Raw genomic sequence first — 12155 nt, 5'->3', positions numbered from 1 at the left:
TTGTTAGTTTAGTTTAGTTTGTGCTATCGACTGAATGGGTTGGACTTATTTGTAAAACGAAAATAAATGAAGTGATTCCATTTGTCTGCCACGGTTTAAACATGAAATATAAGAAGAAGAAGCATTCTAACAAAAATGCAAAAAAAAAAAAATACAAACAGGGAAGCTAATTTGAAGAATTTAAAACGTACATTTTTCCGACTTTTATAAAACAGCCACTTTTGTGCATTAGTGGTAGGAGTATTGACTCAGTACTCAGATAAACAAAGTATTTCACTTTTGAACTTCGATATTTTAATAATGTTGAAGTTGTCTATACTAGATCGTCCGAGCCTAGACTGGTTACGTAAAAGCCGCACGAGAACACGTGTTAGAGCCTTCTGGAAGCCGACTCTCCTTTCGAGAGCTGCCCGAGCCCTCGCAGTGCGGTCTCCCTACCAGCGTTACTTTTTACTTTTACTTCGCTGGTTCTGCTGCTTCGCCATGGCTGCCGTGAAAGCTCTGAACCCGAAAGCAGAGGTGGCCAGGGCCCAGGCCGCCCTGGCGGTTAACATCAGTGCCGCCCGGGGGCTCCAGGATGTGTTGAAAAGTAACCTGGGACCGAAGGGGACCATGAAAATGTGAGTGCAACCGGAGCCCTTTGTGCAGCACGCGTGCTAAGCTAACTTGGCTAACAAGCTAACGTTAGCTGCAGTTCACATGGACATTGTGTGCGTAGTTTGCATTATAGTCACTCTGTCTCCACCTTAATGTTCACTTATTTCAAAATTTAAAAAACACCCATGTGTACCTTGTATATCCTCCTCCACAAAGTACTTAATGACAGTTTGGGCCTCCACTTGCTAAACGGATAACTGATTTTCCCGGCGCACGTTGCCCTGCCCAGTCATCGTCACGATCCGTTTTGACAACCATCAAGCTAATGTTAGCATGTGAGCAGATTAGGCTAATGGATTATGGATAGCACTAAGAAATGCAGATATTTTATGAACGGAGTTTTAAGTTCACAAGTCGGAATGATGTGCAAATTAATAACTCGATCATCAGTAACCTCGTGCTAATTATTTCCGTCGCAAGGAGGCTTATTTGAGGAAGTTAAGCTACATATTTAACAGATGCTGTATAATATCTCACGACAGTTAGCATGCAGACTCTAGACGTAGTTAACTATCGTTTAAGGACAAGGCATGGCTGATTGAAAACTTGTCTTGTATAACGTATAAGCCGGCATTTCCACAGTTAACATGAGCTCTTCCTGTTTGGGTCTGCAGGCTGGTGTCTGGTGCAGGAGACATAAAGCTGACCAAAGATGGCAACGTCTTGTTACATGAGATGGTAAGGATGTGCTCATAGTAGAAATCGTACTTTTATCGTCCAGTTGTCTTTAATCCATTGCTCACTGTATTGTTAAAAAGTGACCACACCCTCCTGTATGTAGATGCCATTTAAACCTGAGCAAATATGTTTAGCAGTATCCAACATCATAATAATGCTTACCTTAATGTTACACAAATGACACTATCTTGAACTATGTGTAAATAAATCACATTTCTTATATTCTGCTTGAATATAGAGAACACTGATTATTAGAGGAATTGGCTTTTAACTTGTCTCCCATATGACTGACAAACATTTAGACGTGTATGTATGCATACACCCACTGTAGTATGAACAGAGCTGTCAGTGTGTCAGCTTTCTGTGTCCATGTCTACATCTGATTTGGAGTACATTGAATCTTTGAGAGAATAATTTGCACCCACATACACACACTCGGAGTCTAGCTCTCAATTAGCATCTCTTTGTCAAATATAGTAAACTGAACACCTTCAGTAAGACAGAACAAGACATTTCTTCGACCACACTGTCAATGTATCTCAAGAGTAATTAGCAGATTAATTAATGCAGGCATCTTCTCCTTTTATTAGCTGTGACTTGGTTTTGCTTAATCACCATGATGAATCACTTTTCATGTTTAACTAAGATCTCTTCTGTTGGCTTTGTGCAGCAAATTCAGCACCCCACAGCATCACTTATTGCCAAGGTTGCCACAGCGCAGGATGACATCACAGGAGACGGGACCACCTCAAATGTCCTCATCATCGGTGAACTGCTGAAGCAGGCTGACCTCTACGTGTCAGAGGTAAAAGAGGATTGTCAAAGGCCTGTCCGGTTATCCCACCACATGTTTTAGTTTAGTTTGTTACCTAATGACCTGTGAATCTCTTCAGAATATGTCAATATTTGGGCGCTCTGCATATTTTCCTTCCATAACTCCCTTTGATTTTGTCCCTCAGGGTCTTCATCCAAGAATCATTGCTGAAGGCTTTGAGGCAGCAAAAGAGAAAGCCCTGGCTGCACTGGAGGAGGTGAAGGTGACTCAGGAAATGGACAGAGAGACCCTCATCAACGTAGCACGCACCTCCCTCAGGACCAAGGTCCACGCAGAGCTGGCAGACCTGCTCACTGAGGTGAGAAGTGAGAGGATGGAGCTCGCTGACTGCAGTGCTAAGGGTTCTTAGGCAGTTGACCTAAGGCACCATCAATGATGGTTTCATTTGTTATTGTCACTCTGAGTAGACGTGTTCATCCCTTTGTTGTAAGATTACAAATACTCATCAATCATAAGCTACCATAGCCTTAAGTAAAGTCAGTAAGTCAGTCAGGTAAATGTCAAAGTGCGTAAATGGTCAAAGGAGGACTTTTAGCAGTATGAATCTGGTAATGGATGTTAGCTGACCAGTGGTGGTGGCCTCAGGTAGTTTAGAATGGTAGAATTTCAGTTTTTTTAATCTCAAGTTTGTTTTTTCGTGTTAAACAATGATTTCCTTTTGTCAATGGTTGTGTGTGTTATATGTTGTCTGCAGGCGGTAGTAGATGCTGTGCTGGCCATCGCCAAACCCAATGAGCCCATCGACCTGTACATGGTGGAAATCATGGAGATGAAGCACAAGACCGACTGTGATACACAGTGAGTAAAAACTAAAAACTGGAGACTTGGAAGCATTTACAAATCATTTCTATACTGACAGTGGTGCAGGGGTCTAAAGTAGTCCCAAGACAAGTAATGTTTTTCTTTCTTTCTCAGACTGATCAGAGGTTTGGTGTTGGACCACGGTGCTCGACACCCAGACATGAAGAAGAGGGTGGAGGATGCCTACGTGCTGACCTGCAACGTCTCTTTGGAGTATGAAAAGACGGAGGTCAACTCTGGGTTCTTCTACAAGAGTGCCGAGGAGAGAGAAAAGCTTGTGGTTGCGGAAAGGAAGTTCATTGAGGATCGAGTGCAGAAGATCATCGCCCTGAAGAACCATGTCTGTCCCAACGGGGAGAAGGGTTTTGTCGTCATTAACCAGAAGGTACGCTTTGGCTAATGTGATGGTTGTAGAAATGTTGCAAAATACCTCTGCATCCCAAAATGTAGCGACGCCAGCATCCCAATGGATTACGGAGTATTTTCCCTGCTTATAGTTTACCTTAACTCTACTAATGTCAACAGTTCTGGCATCACTGTCACATTACAATTAATCTTTTGATTTTAAGATATCTAAGAAAACTGTTTGACGGCTTAATTAATTTTTTTTTACACACTGAATTAAAAATAAATGCAAATTATTGTCAATTGAATATTTTTCAATACAAAATAAGTATTATTGTTAGAGTGACTAGAAAATGTAAGGCTCTTCTTTGACAACATGTCATTATATAGTGATAAAATAAAGGCCTAAATGATCCTACAAAGAGCACAGTGAACACCCAAGGATGCTAACGTGGCTCTCCCTGGTCTCTTTTATCTGTGCTAAAGTAAATCTGATCTGTACCTCTGCATTTGGAGAGTCTCTTCCTCCCCTTTATGTATTCAACAGATCAGAATAAATCTTCCACCCATGAACCTGAAAAGTACCCAGAATTATTTCTTGAATTGATCATGATAAATAACTGTTTTGTATATCTTTTGTTTTGTGAAGGGTATTGACCCATTCTCTCTAGATGCCCTTGCCAAGGAGGGCATTGTGGCCCTGCGCAGGGCAAAGAGGAGGAACATGGAGAGGTGAGAAAGTAACATATTCCCTTTTTACAAATATAAGTGGCCTGTTCTGATGAATGGAATTTTGTCTTGTTTTTTTAAACAAGCGCCTGTGTAAAATATTAATATACAGCATTTTTAAGAATGAAAAATAATTAATCAGGCAAAAAGGCTTGAAATGTATAATCGTATTAAATTTAAAGGTACATAAAATGGAAAAAATTGAATAAAAATCAAGTGAAACTAGCTAAAAAAAACTAGGTGGTATTTTTAGCATCTTACTATTAAAATCAGGACTGCCATTTTTTTATGTATGCATCACAGCATGCCAGCCTTGTGAAGTATTTTAGTTTTCGTTGACCAAGACAGCCCACCAAACAGAAACAGCAGCAACAGCACGCCAATGAACCAGTGTGTCTGAATGTCAAAACCATATCTGTCAAGGGTCATTTTTATCCCACAAACTGTTCTTTTGGGAACTCCAGTCTTGTCTCTTTATTCTGAGTATCTTTATTTAAATTGTACAGTAAAACTATCTGTTTTCTCTTTAGTGGAATGGAGTTGTTTTTTGTTTTGCACAGCGAACACCCAGGGATGCTAACGTGGCTCTCCCTGGTCTCTCATGTCTGTGCTACAGTGACTCTGGTCTTTTCCTCTGCATTAGGAGAGTTTTAGTCTCTGCTACATGTATTCAGCTGATCAGAACAACAAAGAAATCTTAAGCATTGATTCACTTTTTAAAATACCTATTGTTCTTATTGGGTCAATGCAATTAAACACGTGTCTAAGAATGTGCTTTTTCCTCTTCAGGCACAGTCTAGTTCTATTAACCACACCCATGCTAACACGAGCTAGTTGACCTAATAAATGTTTAAAAAAAATTGTTACAACACGAAGCAAGAACCAGATCATTTTTTTGCAACTGACAATGACTAATGCTCTGCCTCACATTGGCTCATAGTGTTCTTTTCCCAGTGTTTTCTAAAGCTCTGTCTGGGAAAAGTTTAAATTCAGATTGACTAACAAGATCTTAATTTTGATCCATAATCAACAGAAAAAATAGATCATCAGAAATTAAAGTTGTAGTTTCAGACTCTTAATCTACAGACCAACACAAGCACACGCAACACTTCCTGTCCACAGCAGCAGTAGTTCTTGGAGCTGTGATGATTTTAATGTTGTGGATCACGTGAAAGGACTGCATCATACATACAATGTGTTATTCTCTCAACAGGCTCACCCTCGCTTGCGGTGGCATTGCCATGAATTCAGTTGATGACCTCACACCTGACTGCTTGGGAAATGCTGGGTTGGTTTATGAACACACGCTGGTGAGTAAAGTTCTCTGATGCATGGAATCTATGCATATTTTTGTTTAAAATGTTGGGGCAGAGTTTTAATTTTTTTCCACTGATTCTGTTTTCAGGGAGAGGAGAAGTACACGTTTATTGAGAAGTGTGGAAATCCTCGCTCAGTTACCCTGCTGGTGAAGGGACCCAACAAACACACCCTCACACAGATCAAAGATGCTGTAAGGGATGGTTTGCGGGCAGTCAAGAACGCCATTGAAGATGGTAAGGAACAGGAACCTGAAATGTCTTTGTGTCCATTGAATTTTGGAAATATCACTTATTTCAGCAAACTTGCAGCTAAAATAATTCAGTCAATTTTTTTTGTTTTGCCACCTGGGTGTAGTTCAACATGTTTTTTGTTTACATTTCTAATCTCTTCATTTCAGAGTTGGCAATAATCTTGGAATGATTATGATTTATGTGGATCAATCCACTTGCTGCAATATGTGCTGAAAGTGTGATAAACCATAAAATATTTATATTATGAAACCATAATTCAGTGCAATTTAGAAAATAATAGTTGGTGTCATTTGCACAGCGAACACCCAGGGATGCTAACGTGGCTCTCCCTGGTCACTCATGTCTGTGCTACAGTGAATCTGGTCTTTTCCTCTGCATTAGTAGAGTTTAAGTCTCTTCTACATGTATTCAGCTGATCAGAACAAACTTGTTTTGTTTTTTAATCTGTGATATTCTTAAAGAAACCTCGTTCTTGTCTTTTTTACTTGAGGCAAATATACTTGCAAGTTTACTGAGCATCTTTGTTTCCTCTCTGTCTCTTCAGGATGTGTCGTATCTGGGGCAGGTGCGTTTGAGGTGGCCGTGGCAGACGCCCTGGTAAAACACAAGCCCAACGTGAAAGGCAGAGCCCAGCTGGGAGTCCAAGCATTTGCAGATGCTCTCCTAGTCATCCCCAAGGTGAGAGATCTTTATTTTTGTTGTGCTACCAATATTATCAAGTGTATCATTACACATTAAATATATTATCTGTCAGCATCATATTGTATCGACATCTTATTTGATTATGCATCTTCCTTTGTAGGTTTTGGCCCAGAATTCTGGCTATGACCCACAGGAGACCCTGCTGAAGCTGCAGACGGAGTACAAAGAGTCCGGTCAGCTAGTTGGAGTGGACCTCAGCACAGGTCGGAACCACAGCACGCAGTTCATGGATAATTGTGTTTTGCAAGACATTACTTTTAAAGGCTTCCACAATACATTACAATATCTGCTCCTGTTTTTTAAAGCATCATGGTAATGATTGTTGGAGTGCTTACATTTTCAACTTAAACCCTTTTTGTTATTTAGGGGAACCCATGGTGGCAGGAGAGGCCGGTGTATGGGATAACTACAGCGTTAAGAAGCAGCTTCTCCATTCATGGTGAGATCATGCATTTCGGAATTGTATAAGTACACTTGAATATTAAAAATCATTCTGATGCATTGTACTTTCTTTAATCTCTTGTGTTTTTTCTTTATAGCACGGTCATTGCCAGCAACATCTTGTTGGTGGATGAGATCATGCGAGCTGGAATGTCTTCTCTCAGAGGTTAAATATATATTCCCGAAGAAGCTGCAGCTGTTCTCTTACTCAAAGCGGTAGTGACGATTCAGTCAATTCATTACTGCTCTTGGAACTTTGAAGCACCCCAGTCTGATGGACAACCTGCTGGAGACCCTACAGCATCCATCACAGTGTCTGTCAGAAAACCATTGTTTTGCTAGTCATGGGTTTTTTTTCATGGATTTGTCAATGTCTCCCTCTGATTGGTTTATTTATGAGATTTTGTTAAAAGCACTGACCTCAGCCACACTTTTGTTTCTACCCATTAAAGGTTTTTCAGCTCCTGAAGGATTTTGTGTGTTTTGTCTAAGAGAATTGGAACCTTTAAAAACACTTAACTCCTGAGAGAGAAACTGTCCACAACCTGAAATATACATCCTTACTGTAAGAAAGCATTAATATAATGAACCCATGTATGGACCAAGCTATTCAAGCATTAACACACAACCAATGATTCATTGTAAATTTAATACATTTACATATGCTTTTTTGTGACTTTATCTAAAGCATTTACATTTTGACAGCACTTTTTCTTTAACTTAAAAATAATCTGTCTTTACTTGACTGACAGGTTTTAAAAGCAATCAAAAGGCTTCTTAAGTGCATTGTCACAGATAAAACTGCCAAGCACTATATAAGGTTGTTAAACTCCTCCAGCTGCAACAATAAAATGCGTCTCATACATTCATGCATTGGTAATGAAAATGTAATGTATATGATTTAGAATTTTTTTAATACTTGTTGAGAAGAGTATTTATTCTACTACTGCTCTAATGATTACAGTGTCTTCTTGACTGCCTCATTGAGAGTATTCTCGAAAATACTCCCCAACAGTAAAAACTGTTGTAATTACATTTGTTGAAATATAATTTTTACAGTAGTGTGTACATGTTTAATTATAATTACAGGCTTCCAAAATAAAAGTAGAATTTCATTTAGTTCAAACGTATATAGTACCTTTTAAAATAACTATTATTTAGAAGTAAGTTGTAAGAGATACTGGTTGATTAAGTTTTTAGTTTAAGATTTTAAATTGGGATATTTAGTAATCTGCTTAAAGTATGACAACTTCACAATTAGGTGAATAATTTGTTTCTTAAAAACCACCTCTGTTTCTATCTAACCATTTCACCAAAACAAATCGTGCCATTTCATATTTTTCTGTATTGTCTAGTATAGAATATAATTTGCCATATATTTTGGTTCACCATCAAAATGTGTTAGTTTTTGTTAAATTCTATCTCATATGTTATGATATAGTTAAAATTAAGTTTACGTTACAGTGCAACTTCATACAGGAAAACTACTGCACGTAAGGAAATTTGCAATGCCGTTTTTTTTTAATTAAGCGGAACGTTTTGTTTATACGGAAACTGTTTGTGGTTGAACCAATTTCCGTTGCGACGGTAAAATCTGTCCGACCTCTGAAATTGTCCCAAGTTAATACAAGTATGGGAAGTTTAGTCGGAAGATAACTTCCAGTGGTATTTGTAGATTTAACGTAATATACGCAATATTAAAAATGACGACCGTTAGAATAGTGTTCTGGATATCTGCTACCTTTTTACTGGCAGTGACGGGTAAGAAAATATGCATTTTAATTTCAGAAAATACCAAAACATAGATCTTATTGTCCGACATTGAAAATGATCGCATTTGCTTACACATAGTAGCAGCAGATGAGATGGTGAATTTACAAGGAGGAAAGATGTTAATGGGAACCAGTGCAGCTGATGGAAAAGATGGAGAGTCCCCCACGAAGGAGGTTGAACTTCGGGATTTTAAAATAGACCAATACCCTGTCACAAATGCAGATTTCAGGTAATTAAACATGAAAACTAATAGAAGGGTGTTTGCTAATTAGTGAAAACAATAATGTATGGTAAAGCTACTTGCCTTTGTTCACCACAGAGACTTTGTGAGAGCGCAGAAGTACAAAACTGAAGCTGAGACGTTTGGTTGGAGTTTTGTGTTTCAAGACTTCGTGTCAGAAGAGCTCAAGAGCAAAGTCACACAGAGGATTGAGGTACTGGCATTTCATAAATCATGACAATTTATCATTGCTGCTTTACTGCAAGTAAATGATCTGAGTACTTTCCTCCCAAAACTAGTTTTAGGTTTAGATGTTTAATATTTTTTTCTTCTTTCCTTATAGATTTTTAATCCATTTATTTTTTTAAACTAAACTATATAATGTACAATTTTAATACATTTTACAGGTAGCGCTTTACTTGTAAGGCTGTCCTGTGAATAACTTTGGCACACATGTTTCCCCTACAGTCTGCTCCTTGGTGGTTGCCTATAGAACGGGTGTTTTGGAGACAGGTGAGGTCACGAGCTTTACCTGAAATCTTTTTGCTTATTTTTGTATATGTTCATGCATAACTTCATTGCCTGCCTTTCGCTCCTTTGACCCTCTGCTGCTCAGCCTGCAGGACCAGGTTCAGGCATTAAGGAGCGCCTGGACTTCCCGGTGGTCCAGGTGAGCTGGTCTGATGCTCAGGCTTTCTGCCAGTGGAGGGGAAAGAGACTTCCCACTGAGGAGGAGTGGGAGTGGGCTGCACGTGGTGGGCTGCAAGGTACACAATTTGTACACTAAAAGCATACTGTATAATACATATGTACACTGTATGCGGCACCATTATAATAGAGTTTTGTGCTCAAATCGACTCTTTACTGACATCCATTAAACAGAGCTTGAACTTTGTTTTAACTGTGTTTTATTTGCAGTTAGTCAACAAAAAAGGAGGGGGAAATAGTTTACATAACTATTTTGATCAATAATTGATTTATAATTTTATTGTTCGATCTCCTCTCAGCTCTTTTTTGTGTCTTGTGTTCCAGGTCGGGTTTATCCATGGGGTAACAAGTTTCAGGCCAACAGAACCAATCTATGGCAGGTTAGCCTCCTATTATGATGCATATACACTTGAAATGAGGAAACCATGCTTTGTAACAACTAACTTGTGTTTATATTTTAGGGATCATTTCCAGATAGGGACACTGCTGAGGACGGATACCATGGCATCTCTCCTGTCACAGCGTTTCCTCCTCAGAACAGTTATGGTAATTGTCCCTTAGTTTAAGAAACAAAAAACATTAAGCAGATGATTTTCTAAATGGTAACAGTGAACAGTCCTGTTGAAAGCAACAGACAAAGATTTACAGAGATATTAAAACAAAAGAGAGAATCTGAGGTAAGTGTGATATAATGTAAATGTTGATTCTCCCTGCAGGACTTTATGACATGATGGGAAACACATGGGAATGGACATCCACACCCTTTCGAGGAAAACAGCCAATGTATGTGCTGCGTGGTGCCTCCTGGATCGACACAGTGGATGGTTCAGCAAATCACAAGGCAAGAATCACAACCAGGTGAGTAATTAGAAAATAAAACATATATAAAAACACTATATTGAGACTGTGGGCCCACACAATAACTGTGATGCAGTCCTCACTGTCTGATTGTCTTGGCTCCTGCAGGATGGGCAACACTCCTGACTCTGCCTCTGACAACCTGGGATTCAGGTGTGCTGCCAGCGACAGACTGACAGAAGGGAAGAAGAAAGACAAAACAGAACTTTAGCAAATGTAAACTCTTAACTTGAGAGTTATATTCAATTGATCCAATGGTGATTCAGGTGTTCAGTCAAATGGATCTTTTGACTTTTAAGTCGACAAAGAAGAAGGACAAAGTACAAGGGACCAATTAAACGATGATGTCTAACAATGAAATGAACGAATTATGATGATGACACGACGAAGAGTGTAGACACAAACTGTATTTCTCCTGTGGAGAGCTAAGAATTTGTTTTTCATAAAACAGATAAAAAATACAGGGAAAAAAGTATAAACATTAACAAACTAATACCTAACATTCAAAAAATAAATAATTTAAAAAAGAATTATAAGTTCACTGTCACTGTTTTCCAAAACCACCATCACATGTTCGGATGTCTCATTGTTGTCTCATTGTTGTATCTGATTGAATGACAGAAATAGGACACTCTTTGACTGTCGGCATTGGTAGTCTTCCTTCTTCACAGAGGGATTTGTCTTTTATTCAGTGTTTTATGTGACTGGAGAGTAAATTGGTCCGCTGGTTTTGTCACGGCCTCCTCTAATCCTGTCTTTGTCTTTTTGTTTACTTTCTCATCGGCCGGCCGAGTGCTTATGTGGAACGAGCTGCTAAACACCACAGATGAGACAAAACTCTGGTTCCTTATCAGTGTTAAGTAACTACATAAAGCCAAGCCTTGTTTCTGTTCCTTAACAAATGATTCAGTACGTTTGACCTGACCACACAATCCAAAGATATGCAACTTCAGGAAATATGTTTTTTTTTTTCATTGCAAAATATTTACACAAGCTAAATCAGAGAAGCTTTGTTCATGAAACACAGTTTGGGGAAAGCGTTGCAGTTAATACATATTAGAATTTTAACATTAGGTTTGCATGTAGAGTTGATATCATTACATCTGATAATACCAACAGTAGTCACTTAGCCCCACCACTGTTTGAAACCTATGCAGTGTTTTCCCTCAAATAAAGGCTTTCAGATTAATTTAATGACATGAAACTGTTGTGTTATACTTCAACAAGATATGTTTGTATAAATACATACTGGTAAAAAAAAAGGCAACATTTTTACATATCTGTGTCTCAATTGTTTTTCAGTATACTGTGAAGTTTACTGTTGCTTAGCAAAAGGACTGGAAGGTCAAGGTAAACTAAAGCGTTTGTATCTCCATTGTTAAGTCCTTACAAAATCCGAGTATACAAATGTAATTGTGTTGTTTTACTGGGGCTTCTGTGCTGGACTGTTTCATGGCTCTGAGCAGTTGCCAGGTCAAGGACTCAAAGAAGTTGTTGCTTCCAGTCGAAAATCCAGCACATAAACTCCTATGAAACACAAATGTTATTCTTATACTTGTTTGTATCAAAAGAAAAAAGGTATCCTATTTTAGTTGGTGCTGGTATGTGGATTTCGTTTCCTTTGAACACAGCCAGGCTAGCTCTTTTCCCCCGTTTTCAGTCTTTATGCTAAGCTAAGCTAACCAGCTGCTTCACATTTAGCGTTCAGAAATGAGAGTGGTAAATAACTGTAATCACCAAATAACTTTAAGTGCTAAAACATTTTTTTCATAAATCATGCAACGTAAGACAAGTTTAGTTTTAATGCACTTCTCAGCAACAAGGTAATTCAAAGTGC

The 12155-nt window shown here is 38.7% G+C and overlaps 2 protein-coding genes and 3 non-coding genes across 6 annotated transcripts; all 5 read left to right on the top strand.

The window, feature by feature from the left end:
* The first annotated feature begins 411 nt into the window (after window positions 1–411).
* cct6a (chaperonin containing TCP1, subunit 6A (zeta 1)) lies at window positions 412–7228 on the top strand. The gene is made up of 13 exons (XM_069675763.1): window positions 412–620; window positions 1272–1335; window positions 2006–2140; window positions 2295–2468; window positions 2865–2968; window positions 3086–3356; window positions 3966–4048; window positions 5259–5355; window positions 5451–5598; window positions 6161–6294; window positions 6419–6521; window positions 6685–6757; window positions 6858–7228. Exons 1-13 carry the CDS (start codon window positions 484–486, stop codon window positions 6928–6930), a joined length of 1596 nt encoding a protein of 531 aa, XP_069531864.1. The 5' UTR covers window positions 412–483; the 3' UTR covers window positions 6931–7228.
* Window positions 3739–3875, top strand: LOC138605854 (small nucleolar RNA SNORA22). The gene has a single exon (XR_011309331.1). It is a non-coding gene; the product is annotated as a small nucleolar RNA SNORA22 (small nucleolar RNA).
* On the top strand, window positions 4598–4734 carry LOC138605860 (small nucleolar RNA SNORA22). Its single transcript, XR_011309332.1, has one exon. It is a non-coding gene; the product is annotated as a small nucleolar RNA SNORA22 (small nucleolar RNA).
* Window positions 5907–6043, top strand: LOC138605866 (small nucleolar RNA SNORA22). Its single transcript, XR_011309333.1, has one exon. It is a non-coding gene; the product is annotated as a small nucleolar RNA SNORA22 (small nucleolar RNA).
* Window positions 7229–8372: 1144 nt separating the features above from the next.
* sumf2 (sulfatase modifying factor 2) lies at window positions 8373–11564 on the top strand. 2 transcript variants are annotated; one of them, XM_069673562.1, is made up of 9 exons: window positions 8373–8520; window positions 8614–8761; window positions 8852–8966; window positions 9221–9265; window positions 9369–9519; window positions 9785–9840; window positions 9922–10006; window positions 10177–10318; window positions 10427–11564. In XM_069673562.1, the coding sequence occupies exons 1-9, from the start codon at window positions 8463–8465 to the stop codon at window positions 10527–10529; spliced, it is 903 nt and encodes a 300-aa protein (XP_069529663.1). In that variant the 5' UTR covers window positions 8373–8462; the 3' UTR covers window positions 10530–11564. The 2 variants fall into 2 exon arrangements, with proteins under 2 accessions (XP_069529663.1, XP_069529654.1); XM_069673553.1 differs by having other exon boundaries at window positions 8611–8761.
* The last annotated feature ends 591 nt before the right edge of the window (window positions 11565–12155 follow it).

Source organism: Semicossyphus pulcher, unplaced genomic scaffold, assembly GCF_022749685.1.
Source record: "Semicossyphus pulcher isolate SPU_LCO1_2020_fin unplaced genomic scaffold, fSemPul1.0.p SCAF_10, whole genome shotgun sequence".
NCBI classification, from domain to species: Eukaryota; Metazoa; Chordata; class Actinopteri; order Labriformes; family Labridae; genus Semicossyphus; species Semicossyphus pulcher.
This window is presented reverse-complemented; position numbering and strand designations above follow the sequence as displayed.

What these genes read in the sequence shown, in the direction of transcription:
- cct6a (XM_069675763.1), top strand. Translation starts at nt 484, where the DNA reads ATGGCTGCCGTGAAAGCTCTGAACCCGAAAGCAGAGGTGGCCAGGGCC. An exon ending in TGGCAGACCTGCTCACTGAG is followed by an intron (nt 2,469 to 2,864) that starts GTGAGAAGTGAG and finishes TGTTGTCTGCAG; the next exon opens with GCGGTAGTAGATGCTGTGCT. An exon ending in TGGTTTATGAACACACGCTG is followed by an intron (nt 5,356 to 5,450) that starts GTGAGTAAAGTT and finishes TTCTGTTTTCAG; the next exon opens with GGAGAGGAGAAGTACACGTT.
- sumf2 (XM_069673553.1), top strand. Translation starts at nt 8,463, where the DNA reads ATGACGACCGTTAGAATAGTGTTCTGGATATCTGCTACCTTTTTACTG. An exon ending in AAGTCACACAGAGGATTGAG is followed by an intron (nt 8,967 to 9,220) that starts GTACTGGCATTT and finishes TTTCCCCTACAG; the next exon opens with TCTGCTCCTTGGTGGTTGCC. An exon ending in ACAGAACCAATCTATGGCAG is followed by an intron (nt 9,841 to 9,921) that starts GTTAGCCTCCTA and finishes TTTATATTTTAG; the next exon opens with GGATCATTTCCAGATAGGGA.